The following is a 23,991-nucleotide window of genomic DNA, read 5'->3' as shown; positions in this document are numbered from 1 at the left end:
TATTTTCCCATTTTTCCTGGTTCTCCCTCCCAACTGTTCACCTAGGAGATACTGCCCAGACTTTGAGGTCATTGTGTGGACTGGACGCCTAAAACTCTCACCTCCACTGAGCCCCTGGAGGAAGAAACACAGCAGATCAGGGCTTGAAAGGGAAAATATTCCATAAATGCCCTCCCAACCTAAGGGTTTTACTAACACTCACACCTAAGTGGCCTGGTCCCACCTCTCCTCCCCTTGCTGGACCCAGGGCCCTTAGGTGTGGATCCCCATCCTGGGTGCTTGAGTTCTGTGGGCATTAATGAGGGTGCAGGAGGCCTGGAAGGTCAGGGTTTCAGGTGAGAGAGCCTGTGTTTTCCCCACACAAAGCCCAGAAGCAATGGAAGGAACTTGGGAGCAGTAGTGCTTCTGCAAACAAGACAAGGAGACTGACAGCAGAACAGCTTTACAGGAGCATGAGTCTGAAGCGCCACTCTCCCAGCCCAAAGCCACAACCACTGTATTCTCCATTCCGGCACCTTGGGCTGCCTTGAGAGAAATGGCTTCTTCCTAGGATGTATTGATTTCCTAAAGGCTGAGAGCGGCCTCTGCTGGGGAGCAGGAATGAGGTTTCCAGAGAACTTCGCCTAAAGTGTGAACCAAATCAGGCTGCATAGGCCAGTTGTAGATGGAACAGTCTTCCAAAGTAGTTTGAATGACCATTACTTAATTCAAAGTCTTTTGATTTCCAACCATTTTACTCTCCTTCACCCGTCTTCTCCATTCCTTTACTTCCCCAGTCTTCCGTGGTGGGCCCCAATGTTGAACAGAAAGAAGAAAGACTGGATTTGAGGCCAAGAGAACAAACTGCCCAAACCAACATTTGAAACACTCCTTCCTAGTTACTTATGATTCGCAGGTCTTATCACATCAATACAATCATTTTTGGAGGACAAATTATTGTCTGTATACTTTTAAAAGTGGAAAATTTGTTTTGAACATACCTTTTCCTCCTCTGCTAAAACATAGTGAAATGTGAACATTGTTAACATTTGAAGTGAATTTTATCAGCTGTTAGGCCAACTCATGATTATAGATAAGTAGAAAGATAATAGAAAACTAGACGAAAAATAGTCCCTCTACAAGCTTCTCATGTCAAACAACCACCAATGTCTTGTTGTACTGCCTTTCTGATTTTTAATGAACAGAGAGATGGTATTGTGCATACATATTTGTGTGAATGTAAGTTTTGAAGACTATTGTTTAGTTATAGTGTGCATTTTGTTATCACAGACTCATTAACAAAGTGTTTTGCTGATGGAAGAGCATTACCTTGAACACCCTCATTTGCAAGATAGGCAGCAGATTTCCCTGCCCCTCGATTGCCAAGCCTTGGAGCAACCTCCTCAGACTTTCCTCTCCTAATCTCTACCCCGGCCCCCCTTCCATCCAGATGAAACAGCCTAGGAGAGGTTGGAGTGTTAAGTTGGGCATCTCTTCACTTTCTCCAGTTCAGCTGTGTTTTCATAAAAATTTGAGATAGATAATACATTTAAGTACTAGAAGAAGAGAATGCACAGGATTTTTTTTTTTGGTCGGTTGAGGGGCTTGAACTCTGGACCTGAGCACTGTCCCTCAGCTCTTCAGCTTAAGGCTAGTGCTCTACCACTTGAGCCACAGCGACACTTTCAGTTTTCTGGTGGTTTATTGGAGATAAGAGTCTCGTGTAGCTGAGTGCCAGTGGCTCACATCTGTAATCCTAACTACTCAGGATGCTGAGATCGGAGGATCACGGTTCAAAGCCAGCCAGGACAGAAAACTCCGTGAGACTCTTATTTCCAATAAACCACTAGAAAACTGGAACTGGTGCTGTGGCTCAAGTGGTAGAGCACTCGCCTTGAGCTGAAGAGCTGAGGGATATTGCCCATGCCCAGAGTTCAAGCCCATGACGGACAAAAAAAAAGTTCATGGACTTTCCTGCCCTAGCCGGCTTTGACCTGCGATCATCAGATCTCAGCCTCCTGAGTAGATAGGAATACAGACATGAGCCATCGGTGCCTGGCTGTGCAGGATTTTTATAGGAAACTGAAACTACATTTTTGGATTGAAAAAATGTTGATTTCAAAGAAACAAATTGATACATAGTTCATCTTGATTGAAATCTTTAATGAAATGTTTCTGAAGTGACTTTGGTCATTTATGCCACCTTAGTCATATGATAATTTTATTATTATATTCTGGAGTGAATAACATAGTAGCTTAAAACAGTTAAATTAAAAGCTATCCATAATCTGGTTTATCCTTGTTTATTCAGCCATATTTTTTCAGCATAAATCCCTCAGACCATCCAGGAAAATAGCTTCACAATTCCCAGGTTTTCTTTTCTCCAGACCTTGGCATTTATGGTTAGTATAAACATAGAGAGCACTAATCTGTCCATATTCTCCTCTTTCTCTTAAAACATTCCAGCTTAAACTGTGTGCTGGTGGCTCACACCTGAGATCCTAGTTACTCAGGAGGTTGAGATCTGAGGATTATGGTTCAAAGCCAACCTGGGCAAGAAAGTCTGTGAGACTCTTATCTCCAATAAACCACCAGGCATTATGGGTCAAATGGTAGAACACTTGCCTTTGAGCTGAAGAGCTCAAGGACAGTGCCCAGGCCCAGAGTGTAAGCCCCACAACCCAACAAAAAGAACAACAGACAAACAAACAAAATTTCAGCTAAAAACCATCCTTTAGCTAGATGCTAGTGGCTTATGCCTGTAATCTTAGCTACTCAGGAAACTGAGATCGGAGTGTCACATTTCAAAATCAGCCTGGGCAGGAAAATCCCTGAAACTTTTTTCCTCCAATTTACCACCAAAAAGCCTGAAGTGGATCTGTAGCCTAAGTGGTCAAGGACCAGCCTTAAGTGAAAAAGTAAGAGACAGCACCCAAGACCTGAGTTCAGGCCTTAGTATTGGCAATGAAAAACAGTAAGCCAGGCACAGTGTGTGCCTGTAAAACCAGATACTTTGGAGGCAGAGGTAGTAGGATTGTGTTCTGAGGCTAGCCTGAACAAAAGCCAGAAAGCCTATCTGAAAAAGAACTAAAGCAAAAGGTCAAGAGGGTAAATCAAGTATTGAACATTCATTAAGCAAGTGCAAGACCTTGATTTCAAACTGGAGTACTATAAAAAAGAGAGAAGGAAGGGAGGAAAGGGAAGGGAAAGGGGTCCACCACAGTTTGTTTACATCTTTATTTCTCATAACTTACATAATTGATGTTGAACATTTGATGTTTCATGATCCACAGTTTAATGTGTACCTAGGAAGCATCACTTTCCTGAGCTTCCTATTTTTTTCTTTCTTTTCCTCAAAAAGAAATGAGGTTTGCTGGGCACCAGTGGCTCACACCTGTAATCCCAGCTACTCAAAGGGCTGAAATCTGAGGACCGAGGTTCAAAATCAGTCCAGGTAGATAAATCCATGAGAGTCTTATCTCCAGTTAACTAGAAGTGGAGCAGTGGTTCAAGTGGTAGAGTGCTAACTTTGAAGTTAAAAGCTAAGGAACAGTGTCCAGATCCTGACTCCAAGTCCTAGTACTGGCATATGTGCATTATGCACACACATATAAACATACATATGCACAAAAGAAATGAGGTTCAGGTAAAGTGGCCAACTGAATGTAACTGTTTTTAGAAGATGTTAGTTTAAAAATATTCTTATGTTTGAACTATTTCCTTATAAACATAATTTCTTTGTAAACATGGTGAGCAGTTTCACTGTCAACTTTGCCAAGTATGGTCATGAGAGTCACACTCAGGCGTGGTTTTTATATGCTATCTCCCATCATTATTTAATGTGGCCTTTGTCTTCATGTCCTTAGTCATTCCACTAGTAGCGTGACTCTGTATGTGAACAAACTATAATAAAGATTTTATTATCTCACTATGAGTAATTCTAATTATTTTGCAGCAAATCCCAGATGTATCTCCAACAGGAAAATATACAACTCTCTTGCCTTTGGTGATTATTCTTACAATTTCAGGCATCAAAGAAGTTATAGAAGATTATGTGAGTTTCCTGTTTTATAATGAAATGCTCTTAAGACTATTGCCTTTATTTAATCAAGGTTCATTTGCTATTTTTTTCTTTTTTCTTTTCTAGGCAGTTGGTTAGAACTGACATAATTCTTTTAAGTTTATAGCTAGTGTGATCAAATACTTTGAGGTTTCAAATTAAAAATCATATAGTATTTGTTATGTATCTCTGTGTGTGTGTACGTGTATTTGTGTGTGTACCAGTCCTGGGGCTTGAACTTAGGGCCTGGCCACTGTTCCTGAGGTTTTCTGCTTAGGGCTAGCACTCTACCACTTGAACTGCTCTTCCATTTCTGACTTTTTGGTGGTTAATTGTAGATCAGATTCTTATGGACTAGCTTTGAACAGTGATTCTCATATTCCAGCCTCCTAAGTAGCTAAGATTATAGTCTTGATCCACTGGCACCTAGCTACACTTTGATTTATATCTTTGAGAGACTATCAGCTATCATAGAACTGTCTTTAGCTATGATAAGAACTACTGCAGTATCACTGGAGACAATAGTAGATAATTGGAGGCATAAATTAGCCTAGGTGAAAGTCTTATATGGCTAGAGGCTGGTGCAAACACTTTGTATGTTGTCTTCATCTATCCTTTGGTCTTTTGACTGGCACCAAGGGCTATTGACTATTGTTTTCTGCTTGCTATCACCATACCTGCTGTGGCTGGGGCCCCTATGGCAATCTCCTCATGCCTCATAATCCTAATTCTTCTTTGGCAAAATTGCTAGCTATTGTCACTCTCCTGCCTTTACATGATTCCTATTATCCTTTGAAAAGATGTCCCCAGAAAAATCTATGCAGTGTTAGCTCTTTTCATTAATTTATCATTGGTAACACTAGTTATGAATTGTTCCAAATTTATCAGAAGCCTTAGGTTAGGCTGGTGTATGTGTGTATGTGTGTGTGTGTGTGTGTGTGTGTGTGTGTGTGTGTGTGTGAGAGAGAGAGAGAGAGAGAGAGAGAGAGACTTTCTGCTCATCTTTTTGGACACAGATCAATCTGCCTCAATGAGGGAGAGAGTTGGGATGTCAACATGGAAGGCTGGCTCCAGGGTCCTGAGCAACAGTATAGAAAGCATGATCTTTAAATATTCTATGCAGTGATGCAGAGATGACACCAAGGTCCATTAAAAACAACAACAACCAACCAACCAGTAAGTCCAGGTGCTGGTAGCTCATGCCCCTCATCCTAGCTACTTAGGAGGTTGAGATCTGAGGGTCTCTGTTCACATTTAGCCACATTGCTATACTCCTTTCCATGGGTTACAGCTCAGCTTAGGGAGTCATAGGAAGGCACAAGGAAATTTTAATCAATTACATCCAATTTACAATTAGACTGTTGGGACTGGGAATGTGGCTTAGTGGTAGGGTGTTTGCCTTGCATGCATGAAGTAAGCCCTGGGTTTGATTCCTCAGTACCACATAAACAGAAAAAGCCACAAGTGGCGCTGTGGCTCAAGTGGTAGAGTGCTAGCCTTGAACAAAAGAAGCTCAGGGACAGTGTCCAGGCCCTGAGTTCAAGCCCCTGGACTGGCAAAACAAACAAACAAACAAAACAATTAGGCTGTCTGCTTCTGTTTTTTTTCTTTTTCTTTTGTTTGTCAGTTGTAGGGCTTGAACTCTGAGCCAGGGCGCTGTCCCTCAGCTCTTCAGCTCAAGGCTAGTGCTCTACCACTTGAGCCACAGTACTACTTCTGGTTTTCTGGTGGTTTATTGGAGATAAGAGTCTCATGGATTTTCTTGTTCCTGCTGGTTTTGAATCAAGATCCTGAGATCTCAGCCCCTTGAGTAGCTAAGATTATAGGCGTGGGCCATTGGCGCCCGGCTCTTCTCTTTTTTTCTTAAATGTACTATAATTTCTAATATGAACTGAATTATTCATTGTGAGCTTTTGATGTAATGAATTTCCCCCCATAATAGAAGCGACATAAGGCAGACAAATTAGTGAATTCCAAGACTACATTAGGTAAGTATGATGGCTTCTATTTCATGTTTCAACTTAACCTGGGCTACATTGTGCTTAGGTTTTTGGTCAGACATTATTGTGGGTGTTTCTCTGCAAATATTTTAGGGTAAAATTGATCATTAGAGTTATCTTTAGATAGAGTAAATCATATACATTGTTCTGCACATGTGAGTTTCATTCTATCAGTCAAAATCCAGAATAGAACAAAAAAGGCTGACACCCCTAAGAGAGAATTCTTTCTTCCTAATGGCATTCAAATCAGGATGTCAGCTTTTAGACTAGAACTGAAATATTGGTTCTTCCTGGTCTTAAATGTCCTGGTTATCAGATTGGGATTATATCATAGGCTCTCCAGCTTGACAACTCAGCAGATCTTGGGACTTCAGACCCTTTGTAATTGTGTGAGCCACTTCTTTATAATAGATATCAGATCATCTATCTATCTATCTATCTATCTATCTATCTATCTGTCTGTCTGTCTGTCTGTCTGTCTGTCTGTCTGTCTATCTATCTATCTACTGTTTATCATCTTTGTTTTGGTTTGAGACAGACTTGACTGGGTATCTGACACTTTTCTTCATTGACTGGTGCTTTACTGCCCAAGACACGCCATCTCCAACCTCTATTTGTCTGTCTGTGTGTTTTGTCTCTCTCTCTATCATCTATCTTATCTACCATATATCTTTATATTTGTATTACTATTTGACCTAACTAGATATAAAATATCCTTAGTTCACTGAATCGGTGAATATGAAACTCATAAATATGGCGAGTTGACTGCATATGTAAATACATATATAACACATATGGATGTCTATATATGGTGGTGTTTTCTGGAGAACACAGAAGAGAACAGGAAATAGACTTCTGAGCTGGTTCTAGGGTTACTAGAATTGACTCTGAAATCTGATGAAATTTAATAATATAGCCAGTGCAATGGCTCAAGCCTATAATTTTAGTTTCTTGGGAGGCAGAGATGGGTCATCACTGTTCCAGGCCACACCAAACATAAAGAGGTTCAAGAAACTCCATCTCAATCAGTAGGTGGGTGTATTACTGTCCACTTATCCCAGATAGGGGAAAGTACAATGGCTGGATACATTGGCACATACCTGTCCTACCCAGGGACTCAGGGAAGCACAATCAGGAGGATCCCAACAGTGGCCCAAGTATATAGTATTCATTACAGAGGTCGTTCACCTACTTGGTTAAATTTAGACCTAAGTATTTCATTTTTTGTATACCAACAATGAAAAGAAACACGTTTAGTTTTTGGAAAAAGTATCTTGTAATTATTTTTTACTTTAATATGGCAATTACAATTAACATATAGATATTTATTTTCCAGTCTTAAGACAGAATTCATGGCACACAATCAGGTGGAAAGAGGTAAGAATGTATTTTAACTGAATAATCATCTACCTGGTATTTAAAGCCACAAATTGTTACCTGTGAAACACATTTTTAAGAATCACAATACTGTCTCTATTTTATAGATGAGGAAAGGGAATATGAGTATCTCACTCTAAGTTATATAGCTAGTAACTGGTGAAAATGGGATTTGAACTCATCTGTCTGGTTAGAGGTCACATTAAAATAAATATTTTTTTGCTGGTTCTGGGGCTTGAACCCAGAGCCTGGGCAACCCAGAGCCTTGAGCTGTTTTTGCTCAAGGCTAGTGTTCTACCACTTGAGCTACACCTCCACTTCAGACTGTTTTGGTGGTTAATTGGAGAAAGAATCTCATGGACTTTTTCTGCCCCCACTGGCTTCAAACCATGATCCTCAAATCTCAGCCTCCTGACTAGCTAGGATTAGAGGCATGATTTGTTAGCACCCAGCCTTACATGTTGTTGTTTTTTTTCCTTTAATTTACCTTGGTGCCATCTTTGCATCGCTACATATACTATTTAGAGATCATGCTTTCTATACTGTTGTTCAGGACACAAGTCAGCTTTTCCATGGTAATATCTCAGGGAATTTTGTTACCATTATTTCCCTTTGGAAAATATCTTAGTTCTTTTAGGCTGCTGTATTGGATTCCCTTAGACTGGGTGAGTTATAGACCACAGAAATTTATTTCTCATAATTCTAGAGGTTGGAAAGTCCAAGATCAAGGTACTGGTAATATCTGGGGAGGACCTGGTTCCCCACAGGTGATGACTTACAGCCATGTCCCCACATGGCGAAAGCAGCAAGGTAGCTACTTTATAAGGACACTAATTCCATTTGTGAGAGATCTACCATCCTGGTCTACTCACCACTTCCTAAAGGCCCCACTTCCTCCTGCTAGTACTTTGGAAGTTAAATTTCAGCATAGTATATTTGTGGAGAATAGCAAAAAGACAAACATTCACATCCTAGTAGAATAAAACCGAGCTGAATGTTTTGAGGGTCTAGGTTCTGACTTTGTCCTCATCAATAATTAATTGATGACCCATGTGAAGGTCTTTCGATAGCCCACTCAGGATGATTTTTTTTAATTTTATTTCTCAATATCATCAATATTGCTTTCCCTCATATCAAGTGGGTGAGCGAAGTGGCTCTATTTTGCTCCTCTTTTTAATTTTTTAATTAATTGATTAATTAAGTCATTGATTTGGGCTGGTATTGAGGCTTGAACTCAGGATCTCATGTTCTCACTTAGCTTTTAACTCAAGACTGGCATTCTACCATTTGAGCCATACCACTACTTCTGGATTTTTGCTGGTTAACTGAAGATAAGAGTCTTATAGAGTTGTTGTTGTTTGTTTGTTTGTTTGTTTGCTCATGGTAGGTTTGAACCTTAAGCCTCGAAGTTGTTGAGTAGCTAGTATAAAAGGCATGAGCCCCCAGTGCCTGTGTTTTGCTCCTCTTTTTGGAACTCAAACAAGTAAACTATTGAGAGATAACTCTTCATTTTGAGCATCGGAATCCAGGGGAGCTAGATCAGTGAGTGGTAGTCTGATTTCTGTGAATGGGAAACCAGGGGAGGAGGGAAGAAGTGAGTCTGTAGTGGTGATTCTCACTCAGGAGATGATTGATAAGGTTTATGTGCCAAAAGATTGGTTACCAGAGTACTGAGGTGGAATATGGGACCTAGTAGAAAATAGTTCAGTCATTAATATAGTACTTATCAGGGATTAATGATGTTCCTATAAGACCCTGTGAAAATTGTTACAAAGGAGTCAGCTTGAAGTTCTCCAGCTTCTGATCTCACCAGATGGTCTCTTCAACACATATTTGTATCATCTTCCATCTTCTGAGACCACCCAGAGGACCCTCACCAGAGCTCAGGAGATGCTGGTGCCATGTTCTCAAACCTCCAGAACAAACCTCTTAAACGCAGGGCCTAGGCACTGTCTCTGAGCGTTTTTGCTTAAGACTAGAACTCTACCACTTGAGCCACAGCTGTACTTCTGGTTTTCTGGTAGCTAATTGTAGGTAGTTAATAAGAGTCTCATGGGCTTTCCTGCCCAGGCTGGCTTCGAACCTTGATCTTCAGATCTCAGCTCTTGAGTAGCTAGGATTACAGGCTTGGGTATCTTCTTATAGCAGCAGAAAATGAACTAAGACAGTGGCTTGAGAACTCAGTTATAATTTATCCTAATCCTTTGCTCTGGTGGAAGAAGTCAAGCAGCTACAGATACAAAACAAGAATTCTTGTTCTGACACCTTTTTTATTTTCTTTTTTTCTTTTTTCTTTTGTCGGTTGTGGGGCTTGAACTCTGGGCCTGGGTGTTGTCCTTGAGCTCTTCCGCTCAAGATGAGTACTCTACCACTTGAGTCAGAGCACTACTTTCTGTTTTCTGGTGGTTAATTGGAAATAAGAGTCACATGGACTTTCCTGCTCGGGCTGGCTTTGAACCACAAGCCTCAGATCTCAACCTCCTCAGTAGGTAGGATTACAGGCGTGAGCCATCAGCGCCTGGCTCTGTCTTCTTTCTATACCACCTGCACAGTACAATCCAATAGAATGCTAAGGCAAGAAACATCACCAAGGACAGGTAGGTTGATTTGGGAATGCCATGGACAAAAGAAAAAAAAGGTCGTTTGTAAGACTTGGTGGCACTGGCTTTTGGCAGATCTGTGTCAGGTCCACAGGTGTGTAACTTTGTGCATCAGCATTGGTTCTCTGGGCCTTGTGCAGGCTAGCCAAGCATTCTATCAATGAGGCACACACCTCCCAGCCTCAAATTCTAATTGTAACCCACGCTATTATTGTACTACTGTGATTTGGGGCCACATCATTCTTTGTTGTGGGACTTTCTTGTGCATTGTGTTTTATTTCACTGGATTCCATTTTTTGGCATCTACCCACTAGATGCCAGTACCTTTAGCTTCCCCATTACCATAGGTGTGAATTGGGAAAACAAATTCACCCCTGATTTAGAACAACTGTTTAAGAGTCACCATGCCTGGCTCTAAAACAACCATCTCCGTTATACAGGAGGGGGAGGATGACAATTCAAAGCAAAAAGTTAGGGAAACCCTGTCTCAGGCAATAGCTGGGCATGGTGGTTTGCCTGTTATCCTAGCTACTCAGGAAGGGAAATAAAGGTCCAGGTAGCCAAGACATGAATGCAAGACCCTATCCCAAAATGTCTAAAGCACACAAGGGCTAGGGACATGGCTCAAATGATACACTGCCTGCTGAAAACAAGGCCTTGAGTTCAGACCCCAGTACCTCTAAACCAAAACAAAACCATTGCCCCCCCTCAAAATATCAACCACCCAAGAACCCCTCCCCCCTGTTTTCAAGGAATGGATTCATCAAGGAATAAAATTGTTCAAATACAGCTGAAATTTATTAGAATGACTAAAGGAACTCCGTACTATACTCACCTTTATGTACTTTTCTTGGGAACATTTGGCATGTTTTGCTTCCCTTTGTGCTTTTATTATTCACATTTTGCTCTTCTCTTTCCTGGTTTAAAAGGTCCACGTGGGTGACATTGTGAAGACTTGCAGTGGCGAGTTCCTTCCCGCAGATATGGTCCTGGTTTCCTCCAGGTTAGTTCTTTTCATAGACATTTAAGGAACTGCTATTCTGAATTGGAAATTTTAAGAAAACCAGGGGCAGAAGATACATTTCCCCCTAGCTCATTCTTTTGATCTTAATGGAGATCAGAGACTCCACTTTTCCCCCCTCTGGAAGTAGGTAGATAACAAATGGATCAACTTTGTGAGCCAGACAGCATCTTGGAACTATTCAAGTCTATCTTTGTAACATAGAAAGCAGCCATAGGCACTACTCAAATAAATGGATATGGCTGTATTCCATAAAACTTAATGAAAGCAATTGGGGGCCACACGTAGCCTGTGGGGCAAATTTTGATGACCTATGATTCATACTTTTACTACCCTTACTGTAATTTCCCCAAACATATTTTCTTCTATTCTGATTCTCAGAGTAATTCCATCCTTGTGTAATTTATACAGACATTGAACCAAACTAAATAGACTTATGGCAATTTGGAGGTATTTCCATTCTGAAAGCATAGCGACAAGCTCAAAAATTAAACAATTTGCTCTGTCGCACTAAGTGAGCTGTGTTAAGACTAAATTTAAAAACACAACCTCTATTCTTTATGTAAAACTATATTGCCTTAACACCTTCCTGATACAGAACTTTTTTGTGTGCCAGTACTGGAGCTGGAACTCAGTGCTTTGTGCTCTCATTTGGCTTTTTCAACTCAAAGCTAGCACTGTACTACTTGATTCACAGGTCCACTTTAGCTTTTTGGTAGTTAATTGGATATAAGAGTCTCATAGACTTTCCTGCTCCTGCTGCCTTTGAACCATGGCCCTAAGATTTCAGCCTCCTGAGTAGCTAGGACAAAAAGTATAAGCCACCAGTACCTAGCTTCTGAGAGAGAACTTTATACAAGACTCCCTATTGATGATATGTTTTTCCATTAAGTCCTATTTTATCACCCATTTTCCTCCTGTGTTGTATTCTTCAAGGAATCTTCCCTTTTCCCCCTTCTATGGTAAGAACACCAGGCAGAATAGAGTGTTGGTGGGTAACCATACTGATAACACAGCAGCATTTGATATGTTGATAAGCTGAGTCCCCAGGTCAAGTCTCAGCCATTTCAAGAGATCCAAAAATGTTTCCATCTTCCTAAATATACATTGTCGTAGAGCATGGAATTCTCTAGGAAAGAGATCGATTCATTCTGGAGATATTTTCTAAGCTTCTGGAAAAAATAATATACAGGCTCTTATCTCTGACAAATACGCTTTGTTTTATGCTATCAATGAGCCCAGTGGACAAAAGAATTTAACTGTCATTGCTGTCTATTTCTCTCTTGGATTTGTCTCAGAGTGTTGTGTGATCTAGGAGGCTGGCTTTATTTCTATAACCTGTATGTCATTTTAACATGTGATTTTATTTCCTTTAAAGGTGCTCATTGTATGAGAACTAATCTTTAGTGGGGGGAGAGATTCAGGGGAAGGTAAAGTGAAGACAAAAATTATTTATTCGTGGGCTTTAATTTCCTTATAGTTTTATAGGATTATATTTTAAGTGATTCTCCCTGTTCTTATTTTTTAAGACATGTGTGCACTTCTCTAAATGTTATTTGCGCTGGCTTACAAGTAAGAAAACATCCTGGACACAATGATTTATGTCTGTAATCTTAGCTGCTCAGGAGGCAGAGATTGGGAGGACCACTGTTTGAAGCCAGGCCAGAAAAAAATTAGCAAGAACCTATGTGAGCCAATAAAATCTAGGTGTAGTGGTATGCACTTGTCATATTCCCATGACACAAGAAGTATAATCAGGGTCTGTGATAGCCTGGACCTTATTTGAAAAACCAAACCAAAAGCAATGAGGGTGTGGCTACAGTGGTAGAGTGCAAGTACAAGGTTCTGAGTTGAAACTCCAGAACCATATACACACTCAAAAAAAGAAAGAAAAGAAAAACAGAGAGCCCAGAGTTAACTGAAGTCATAGAGGGCAATCTGGGACCAATACTGAATTTTTCTCTGAGTGTGTGTGTGTGTGTGTGTGTGTGTGTGTGTGTGATGAATTAGGCATATTAGGCATTTAACAACTATAACTAATGATAAAATTACAATTAAACTAATAACATTTGTAACAGCATATACAAGTTATGTGAATGTGGTTTCTCACTCAAAATGTCTTATTCACCCTTCTTCTGTGCTTAAATGCTATTATGTAATGCCCTCATTATATAATATGTAATAAAGTGAGATAACTGACGGGCATTATGATATAGTGTTAGGCTTCTACGTGAGGGTTACTTGAATACAGATATCCCAATACTGTGACACTTGATCTTATAACCTAGACAACTTAGTGGCACTGTGACTCAAGTGATAGAGTGCTAGCCTTGAGCTGAAGAGCTGAGTGACAGTGCCCAGGCCCAGAGTTCAAGCCCCATGACTGACAAAAACAAAACAAAACTAGACAACTGCTAAATGACTAAAGATTAAGTAGCATTTACAGCCTGTGCATCCTGAACAAAGGGATAACTCACACCAGCAGGATGATGTGTTGATTTCATCATGTAATGGAACATAATTGAAAACTTGTGAATTACTTATTTCTGGAATTTTCCAATTAATGTACATTGAACTGTGGTGAATTATGAGTTACTGAAACCACAGCGAGAAAAATCACAGATAAGGATTGGGTTAGTAAATTATAAGAAATGATATTCTCTTAAACATGATAGTTCAGCTAATGAACAAATGAACTCTTCAGTCAATAGTTTGTATTCAGCATGTGGCATGGAATGAAATCTGACAAGGCAAATGTTGCTATTTCAGTGCCTTGCTTTCCTAAATGTTTGGGTTAGATGGGAAAAGAGAAATCTTAAATGTAGCTTTTATTTTGGAGTTCCTAGACTGTATACACTTTCATGGGAAGATATAAATATATCTTCAAGTCCTAGAACCTGGGTCTTTGCTATTACAATGGACCCACTTTCGAAGGTAACAGAACTGTGGAACATTTTGTCCTTCGCAGCTTTTCTGTCTGAGCTTAAAGCTGATCAGGACTGTAAAGTGGGACTTTTCATACCAAGCCATTCTACAAGAGGAATTCTAGGCTGATGGCCTCATATTGCTAATACATTCTGCAAAAGTAGTACTTTTCAGTTCTTTCAAATCTGAGGAATCGTTATTGATATAGGTTACATGTCATGCTTTGCATTACTCAGAAAATAATTTGAGCTAGGCACTGGTGTCTCACATCTATAATGCTAGCTACTCAGGAGGCTGAGATCTGAGGAACTTGGTGCAAAGCCAGCCTGGACAGACAAGTCTGAGAGATGCTTATATCTAATTAACTAGCAATAAGTTAGAAGTGCAGATGTTTCTTAGGCAGTAGAATGCCAGCCACAAACAGAAAAACTAAGGAAGAGTGTGAGTTCGAGCCCCAATACAGATATTAGGATGCATACATGCACACATACACACAAATAATTTGATGAAGAGTTATTAATATTATTTGCTCTATTTTTGTCAGTGAACCTCATTCGATGTGTTATATTGCAACAGCAAATCTGGATGGAGAGACAAATCTAAAAATACGGCAGGTAAAGACACCTTTTCCCATCCTAATTTCATACCTGAACCGCTGTGTCAGGTTTTATCAGGTACTGGTTGATTTTCCACAATGGATGTAATTTATCTACATCAAATGATACTGTATTACCACTACTACTACTACTACTACTACTACTGGGAAGAACTAGGTTAATCCTTTTAATTACTAGAAAAAAATATATGCCATAGAACTTAGATGGTAAAGATTGTTTTGAATCTCTTTCTAGTAATGCTTTGGTGATAAAGCCACAGTAATGGCTAAATGTTTTAAGAAGACTGAGAAGAGTGTCTAAGGAGTACTGGGTGGCTTTATATACCACTCCTTTTAAATTTACCACTTGAATTTTAGAGAAAGTTATGATTAAGAATGCAGAGATGGGGGCTGGGAAGGTGGCTCAGTGGTAGAGCGCTTGCCTTGCATGCTCAAGGCCCTGGGTTCGATTCCTCAGCACCACATAAGCAAAAAGAAAAAGCCGGAAGTGAGGTGCTGTGGCTCAAGTGGTAGAGTGCTAGCCTTGAGCTGAAGAGCTGAGGGACAGCGCCCAGGCCCAGAGTTCAGGCCCCACAACTGGACCCCCCAAAAAAAAGTCTCAAAAATATTTTTGTGTGTGTGTGTACCATCATGGGGCCTTGAACTCAGGGCAAGGGCACTGTCCTTGAGCTTTTATTTTGCTCAGGGCTCACACTTGCAAGAGCTCTACTTCTGGCTTTTTTTCTTTTTGGAAATAAGAGTCTTACAAACTTTCCTGCCTGGGCTGTCTTTGAACCAGGATACTCAGAGCTTAGTTTCCTAATAGCTGGCATTACAGACATGAGCTACTAGTGCCCAGCAAAAGATTTAAAAAGAAAAAACAGCTTGAAGTATTTATTACAGAGCCTCAAAGTGGAAAAACATGTTAGAAAAAGATTTGAGGTTTTAAATCTTTATGCCTATTTAGTGCCCAATTTACTGTTCCTGCTTGTTCTTAAATATAGGTCTTTTCTGACACTTTTCTAAGAGTAGTATCTCATTTCTTTATTTCCATTTCATGGTACTGTGTAGAAACTTGAGAGCAATTGAAAACAAATATTTAGAAGCAGTTACTTCTTGACATGTTTTTCTCATTGTTTAAGTCAAGCATAATATTTGCTTTCAGATTTTGGTAGATATCTTTGATCATATTTGGGAAGTTTCTTTATATTTGAAGTTTGGTAATTTTTTCTACAATGCTTGTCAACTTTCTGCTCTTTTCTTCACCATCTACCAATGGGCTAAGGTCATTACTTTTTTTGTTTTATTTTTATTTTTTTATTGTGAAAATACCATACAGAGGGGTTACAATTACATGGGCAGGATAATGCGTACATTTCTTACCAAGCATTGCAGCCTCCTCCTTTGGTTTACCCTTCACATCCCTTCCCAGCCTCCCCCACATCCCCCAACTCTATATGCTTTCCCCTCCCCCAGCCCCCCACCCTACCCCCGCACCAAAGTTGTAAAGTTCGTTTTCAACATAACTGGTACATCTCATTGTTGCAGTGGGTCCACCTGTATCCCTATTTAAACGATTTATTTTTTCCCTTCCCCTCCACAAATTATAACAACATCAAATACAGTGAAAGCAGGGGTTATACCGTGGGGGAGGGACATACAAAACAACAAAGAAATCATCTTATAAATGTGTTAGAAACAATCACATGAAAGAAAAAACATTTGAATATATATCTTAGGGTTTATTTCCCTAACCTCAACTTATCTGACTATTTCTGCTTGACTCAGACATATACTAGTTATTGCAAATAAGGGAACCTATGGGACCTATGTTTCCTTGGGCCTGGCTTACTTCACTTAATATAATTTTTTCCAAGTCTTTCCATTTCCTAACAAATGGGACAATGTCATTCTTTCTGATGGAGGCATAGAATTCCATTGTGTATATATACCACATTTTCTTGATCCATTCATCTACTGAGGGACATCTCGGTTAGTTCCATATCTTCGCTATGGTAAATAAGGCTGCAATAAACATAGTTGTGCTGGTAGCTTTAGTGTGGTCTTGTTTGTGAACATTGGGTAAATGCCCAAAGTGGGATTGCTGGGTCATAGGGGAGCTCTATGTGAAGTCTTTTGAGGAACCTCCATACTGCTTTCCAAAGTGGTTGAACAAGTTTACACTCGCACCAACAATGCAGTAAGGTTCCCTTCTGTCCAAATCCCCTCCAGCATCTGTTGTTATTAGAGTTCTTGATTCTTGCCATTCAAACTGGGGTGAGGTGGTATCTCAATGTTGTTTTGATTTGCATTTCTTTGAAGCTAATCAAAGAGTAATACAGGAATTGAGAGAGCAGGATGAGAACACACAAAGATCACTAAAGGCATTCATGAAATCCATAAACCGAGAGCTAAAAGAAGTCAGGGAGACCACAAAGGGAATGCTCAATGGAACCCAACAGAAAGAATGGGAGTCCAAAGAAACCATAACCAATCAACTAAGTGATTTGAGAATAAACACTGAACACCAAATTAAGGAAGTAAAGAAGTTCATACAAGATCTAAAACAAAGCTCCAACAAAGAATTTGAAGCCATCAAAGCCAACCAACTAGAAGGAAAAGAAATAAAAAACAAAGTAGAAAGTCTTGATAGTAGGTTAGACCATGCAGAAGATCGAATCTCGGAGATTGAAGACAGTCTAGATATTATAGAGAAAGAACATACAACCATCCAAGACAACTCCAAGAAATATGATAGATCTATTCAACACTGGGAAGACTCCATCAGAAGGCCTAATCTGAGGATAATGGGTGTAGAGGAGCACCTAGAGACAGAAGTTAATGGTCTAGGAAATTTGCTTAACAGGATCCTAGCAGAGAACTTCCCAAACATGCAAAAAGATAGGCCTATTCAGATAATTTTTAAAATTAGCTTTCATGAGAATTTTTTTTGAGTTTTCTGGCAATACATTTTCTTCTGGGAAATGTTTGTGAAGAAAGTTTCTTCATTGTTTTCTATTAGAATGTTTGTATTTTTCTCATTGACTTCTAGAATTACCCTGTATTTTTAATATCTTTGTCAGTTATATATGCTGCATATACCTTCTCCTATTTGGTAATTTACTCTTTTTTTTTTGCCATACCTGGGTCTTGGGGCTTGAACTCAGGGACTAGGCTCTGTCTCTGAACCTCCCAGTGCTCAAAGCTAATGTTCTACCATTTGAGCCACAATGCCACTTCCAGCTTTTTCTGAGTAGTTTATTGGGCATAAGAGTCTCACAAACTTTCTTGTTCGGGCTGGCTTTTAACCACAATCCTAAGATTTTAGCCTTCTGAGTAGCTAAGATCAGAGGCATGAGTTACCAGCACCTGGCTCTTTTCTTTCTTTCTTTTGGTGCTGGTAATAGGACTTGAATTCAGGGCCTGAGAACTGTCTCAGAACTGCCTTACCAATTAAACTTATCTGGTTTTTTGCTGGTTAACTGGAGATAAGAGTCTCATGGATTTTTCTGCCTAGATTGGCTTTGAACTGTGATCTTCTGGTTTCACTCTCCTGTATAACTAGGATTCCAAGCTACTCTGTTTTGTTTTGTTTCCTCGTTTTTGTGTTTTGGGCTTTAAGATATCTTCTGATGAATGGAAATTCATTTCTTTATGGATTTAGAAGTATCAAAATTTCTGAGATCTTATATATATATATATTTGAACATATTTGGATTAAAATTTTACATCTGTTTGACATTTGCAAAGATGTAATATTCTACAGATAAAGGTCTTTTCTTTCCAATACTTTAATATTTCCTGCATCTTGTATTTCTACTCAAAAACACTGATAAGAATATGCTTCTTGTTGTCTTGAAAGTGCTTTGCATCTTTCCTCTGGAAAGTTAAGCCTACTAATTATGGTGAAGTACTCTCAGGACCATTGATTTTCAGAGTTGGATCTCTGGACCTTAACATCATCATTATCATCATTGTCCTATAGCAACTTTTAGGAATGCAGATCCAGTGAATCCTAAACAAACTCTGGGAAATGGATCACAACAATTTGTATTTCCACTGGAATTCTAAAAGGAACTTAATGTATCAAAGTTTGGAAGCAGTGCTCTAGAACCTTGCTATTCCAAAAGGAACCCAAGGTTTAATGTCAGCCCCTATGTGCATAACCATTTCAAACAATGATTATTGTGGTTACACTTTCGAAAACGATTTTTCTTTTGTGCCATCCTGGGACTTTAACTCAGGGCCTAGGCAATGTCTCTGAGCTTCTTTGGCTCAGGGCTAGAGCTCTACCAATTGAACTACCACTTCATTTCTGATTTTTGTGGTGTTTAATTGGAGAAAAAAAGGCTCACAGCTTTTCCTGCCTGGGCTGGCTTTTAACTGCAATCATCAGATCTCAGCTACTTGAGAAGCTAGGATTATATGTGAGCCACCGGTGCTTGGCTAAAAATAATCTTTTTAGTAGACAAGATGAAAATATTTTCACCTCTTATCTCCAGTTAATCAACAGAAAACTGGAAGTGAAGCTGTAACTCAAGTGATAGAGCCTCAATCTTAAAAACAAAAAGACTAAAGGCTAGTACCTGGCCCTGAGTTCAAGATCTAGTTACAGGCACATAAAGACATTGGCAAAATGATTATTTGGCATCTCATAGCACAGTTTATGTTAAAATGTAATGTATATTATGTTAGTATCTAGTAGCTATAATACTAAGTACTAATATTTTAATTACTAACTCTTAATATCATCTTTTGTTAATGCCTAGAGATATGGAACTTTGCCATAGTACCTTACAATTGTATTTTCTTTTCCTCTCTTTTGGCATTTATTTCATAGGCTTTGCCAGAAACAGCTGCAATGCAAACAGAAAACCAATTATTAAATCTACATGGAAAAATTGAATGTGAAGGACCTAACCGCCATTTCAGTAGCTTTGTTGGAAACTTGCGTTTAAATGATAGAAGGTATGATCTTTTCCTTAACTTTTTCTCTCTTATGGAGCATAATACATGGAAATCTTTGCCCTGTGAATGAATCACTTGTTAATATTTTACTTGCCATTGAAATATCCTGATGCACCTATATAATTGTTCTTTAAAAAAAAAATCAGGAGCCAGTGGCTTATGCTTGAATCCTAGCTACTCAGGAAGCTGTGATCTAAGGATCTTTGTTTGAAGCCAGCTCAGGGAAAAAAGTCCCTGTAAGACACTTTATCTCCAATTAACCACTCAAAAACTGGAAGTGGAGCTGTGGCTCCAAATGGTAGATCACTGGCCTTGAGCAAATAAGGTCAGGGACAGTGCCCAGGCACTGAGTTCAAGCCCCACGACCAACAACAACAACAACAAAATTCTTAAATATGGGAGGAAAATATAATACCTGAGGCAATTAACTATTAAGGAGGAAAAGGTCATTGTGGCTAATGGTTCTGGAGAGTCCAGTTCAAGGTTGCATGATCCCCATTACTTTAGGTCAGGGCAGCATATCATTATGGGAATGGGAATTCTTAGCAGAGCAACCTCATTGCATCACAAGCTAAGAAATCAGTGTGTGTGTGTGTGTGTGTGTGTGTGTGTGTACACGCGCATGCGCGTGCGTGTATGCATTTTTTTGATATTGGGGCTTGAACTCAGGGCCTCTCCCTCTTGGTTAGCCTTTTTGTTGAAGTCTGTGCTCTACCATTTGACCTATACACCTCCACTTCCAGTTTTGCTGGTTAATTGGAAATAACAGTCTCTTGGAATTTTCTGCCTGGGCTGGCTTCCAACTGCAATCCTCAGTCCTTATCCTGCTGAGTAGCTGAGATTACAGGTATGAGTCACAGGTGCCCAGCTTATTATTATTACTATTATTGTTGTTGTTGTTGTTGTTAGTGGGACTTGAACTCAGGGCCTGGGCACTGTCCCTAAACTTTTTCATTTAAGGCGACTATCCTATCACTTTAAACCACAGAGCCACTTCTGGTTTTCTGTATGTTAATAAGAATCTCGTGAAGACTTTCCCTCTTGGGCTGGCTTTGAGCCACAATCCTCAGATCTCAGCCTATTGAGTTGCCTAGGATTATATGCATGAGCCACCAGCACCTGACCTTTATTACTATTTTTTTTATTAAGTAGTTTTCCAGATGGGTTTCAACTCCACAGTCGGTCTGTAAGTACACACATCTTGATCAGTGTCACGTCTTTAATCCTTCTTCCTCACCTCTTCTTTCCCAGCCTCATTCATCCTCTCCACTTACCTGGTCCATTGTCACATATGTACACTGAATATTATGATTACATTTGCCCACTTTCCTCTCTGCACTCATGGACTTCCCTCTTCCAGAACACATGTACCAGTTTTCTGGTAGTCATTTTGTTAAACTGTAACAACTTGCCTTCTTTTTTGGTTGTAGGGCTTGAACTCAGGTCCTATGTACTGCATCCGAGCTTTTCTGCTCATCTCTAGTGTTTACCACTTTAGGCCACAGCTCCACTTCTGGTTTTTAGATTGTTAATTGGAGATAAGAGTCTTACGGATTTTCCTGCCTGGGCTGACTTTGAACCTCGATCCTCATATTTCAGTCTCCCAAGTAGCTAAGATTACAGGTGTGAGCCACCAGCACATGGCTCAACATATCTTTTAAAAAATTTTAATTTAGCCCTGTTCCAATTGGGCCTGACCAAGTCTTGCTAAGAGGAACCCAGCTGAGAAATACTCAATGGATCATTGGTGTCATCATTTACACTGGATCTGAAACCAAGTTAATGCAGGTAAATGATCTGGGTTTAGTATCTTTTGTGTGTATGCTATGTGCTCTGTGTGTGTGTGTGTGTGTGTGTGTGTGTGTGTGTGTGTCAGTACTAGGGCTTGAATTAAGGGACTCAAGCTCTTGCGTGAGTCTTGATTTTTTTTTTCCCTCAAGGCTGGTGCTGTACTACCCCAGCCATGCCCTGACTTTTTTGGGGTGATTAATTGGGGATAAGAGCGTAACAGACCTTTTGATTCCCAGGCAGCTTTCCAACTATGATCCTCAGATCTTAGCCTTTTAAGTAGCGAGGCATCAGCCATTAGTGCCAGACTCTAGTGTTTATCTTTTAAATTCAGAAGTCTAATGATTTCTGTTCATAATTTGAAATTTGAAAGGAGGTTCCTATTTCATCTCCAGTTTTAACTATTTCATCTGAATTTTGAAATTATTTCTTATTGGTTATGTATTACATATAGCACAGTTATCTTGTTTGTATACCACAGTTCCTTTTGATCATTTTTGTGTTTTGTTTTGATGGGTTTGTGTGACTCTGTATACATGGACTTATGTTTTGCCGGATTTGTGTATCAAAGTGTGCATGCATGTATGTACATTTGCTATTGTACAGAATGCTGTCAAATCACCTCTGAAGAAATCACAGGTTGAGAAAGTGACCAACCTCCAGATCCTGGCTTTGTTCCTGTTTCTGTTGGTCATGTCCATGGTGAGCTGTGCCGGAGCAATGTACTGGAATCAAATGTACAGCATGGATATGTGGTACATGAGGAGGAAGGGTAAATATCAAAGGGTGGGCAGAAGCTGCCTTTGCTGGAGGTTACTATGCTTTGTAATGACTTATAGGAGGAAAAATGGGGGAGAATAATGGAAGGGGTGATATTGATCAAGATGTGTTGTACTCATAACCTGACTTAAGGAACTAAAACTTCTTTGTGCAACAACTTAACAATAAAAATATTAAGTGACTTGTAAAGAGACTTGTTTGCATCTTTTGTTTAAAAAGAAGAGCACTTATTTTCACAGGTCCATTTTTATTATTGTTTTCTTTACGTAGTTTTACAGAGGGATTTCAGCTCAACAGATCAGTTTATGAGTACAATGCATCTTGATCAGTGTCACGCCTTCTAGCATTCTCACTAACCCTATTATTCTCTCCTAACCCTATCCATCTTGTCAAGTTACCTGGTTCAGATTTTCACATATGTACATTGAATATAATGACTAATTTCACCTACTTTTCTTTCCCTTTCCCATTTGTCTACTCCTCTCCACTTGGCCTACCTCCCCAAATGAAACATGCTTTTTGGTAATTATTTTGTTAAATTGTAAGTTTGTTGTTCATAGGAGTTACACCATGGGATTCTTCCCATGTGTGGGCCAAACGTTGGTCAATTAATTTGTGTATATATGCATATGAGCTTGTGTTTTCATATGTACATTTCTAATTTAGATCTAACTTTCCATGCATCCTTTATCTCTTTGAGCCTGACTATATTCAACATTCAACATTCAGCATTTCCAGTTCCATCCAATTCCCTACATATGACATATTATTCTTTCTGACAGATGAGTAAGCTATTGTAAATTTATTTTTTACAATGGAAAAGTATACATATATGGGTATATATGTATATATATACATGGGTGTATAAATACATATATATCATATTTTCTTTCTTTATTTTCTCAGGCAGCAGGCTACATTCTTGAATCTCAGTGCTAATTTGTCTCATTATGTGACTGGTGTTTAATAAGAAAAAAGCAGGTTTTTTGGTTTGGTTTTGTTGGTTTGTTTTTTGCCTAGGTGCTGGTGGCTCATGCCTGTAATGCCAGCTACTCAAGAGGTGTTGCTGGCATCTGAAGATCATAGGTTGAAGCCCGCTGGGACAAATCCATGAGACTCTTTTCGCCAATTCCACAGCAAAAACCCAGAGGCAGGGGTGTGGCTCAAGTGGTAGAACAGTGGCCATGAGTAAAAAAGTCAAGCAACTATGAAGCCCTGAGATCAAGTCCCAGTACTGGCACATACACCAAAAGCAACCAACCCATTTTTGTATTTCTGTGCACTTTGAATAATGATTTCCCACAATTTGAACAATATGATCATGTAAACAAGACAGATAATGCTGTAACCAAGTTCTTATGATTTTCTTCTGCAGGTTACAGCCCTCACATCTTTGCCTTGGATAGCTTGGTGTTCATCATTTTGTACCACAATCTCATTCCCATCAGTCTACTCGTAACTCTGGAGATTGTGAAATTTACTCAGGCTCAGTTTATAAACTGGGTGAGTATGAAAATAAAAAACTCAACCCCCTCAAAAATTCTCTCAAGCTTCTATTTGATTTGTAAAGACTAATGTCACTAAGTTGGGGCTGGTGTTGGTGATGGCCTGGGTATGCTTCAACAGGAAACAACCACTAGTGGTGTTTCCGTGGCTCAGTGGTACTTCTGGGCCACTTTAAGTTCATCTTTAGGATATCATCATTTCATGTATATTTTTCAGATATTTCAGATTTCAGATATAGTAGATTCATAATAGCAAGTATAGCTTGCCACTGGTGGCTCATGCCTGTAATCCTAGCTACTCAAGAGGCTGAGATCTGAGGCTCACCATGCTAAGCCAGTACAGCAGGAAAGTCAATGGTATTCTTACCTCCAATGAACAACTAATCCCTCCCC

At 39.5% G+C, this 23,991-nt stretch overlaps 1 protein-coding gene across 1 annotated transcript in view; it reads left to right on the top strand.

The window, feature by feature from the left end:
- LOC106000805 (phospholipid-transporting ATPase IB-like) overlaps positions 1–23,991 on the top strand; it is a 114,237-nt gene that overhangs the window by 5,525 nt on the left and 84,721 nt on the right. The window contains 9 exon segments of the mRNA XM_013036042.1: positions 3,935–4,033; positions 5,982–6,027; positions 7,376–7,416; positions 10,946–11,019; positions 14,507–14,576; positions 19,398–19,525; positions 21,202–21,313; positions 21,920–22,085; positions 23,469–23,596. Of these exon segments, the coding sequence (XP_012891496.1) occupies positions 3,935–4,033; positions 5,982–6,027; positions 7,376–7,416; positions 10,946–11,019; positions 14,507–14,576; positions 19,398–19,525; positions 21,202–21,313; positions 21,920–22,085; positions 23,469–23,596 (864 nt within the window).

Source organism: Dipodomys ordii, unplaced genomic scaffold, assembly GCF_000151885.1.
Source record: "Dipodomys ordii isolate 6190 unplaced genomic scaffold, Dord_2.0 Scaffold243, whole genome shotgun sequence".
Lineage (NCBI taxonomy): Eukaryota > Metazoa > Chordata > Mammalia > Rodentia > Heteromyidae > Dipodomys > Dipodomys ordii.
The sequence above is the reverse complement of the archived record's forward strand: the minus strand, read 5'-3'. Positions and strand labels throughout refer to the sequence as shown.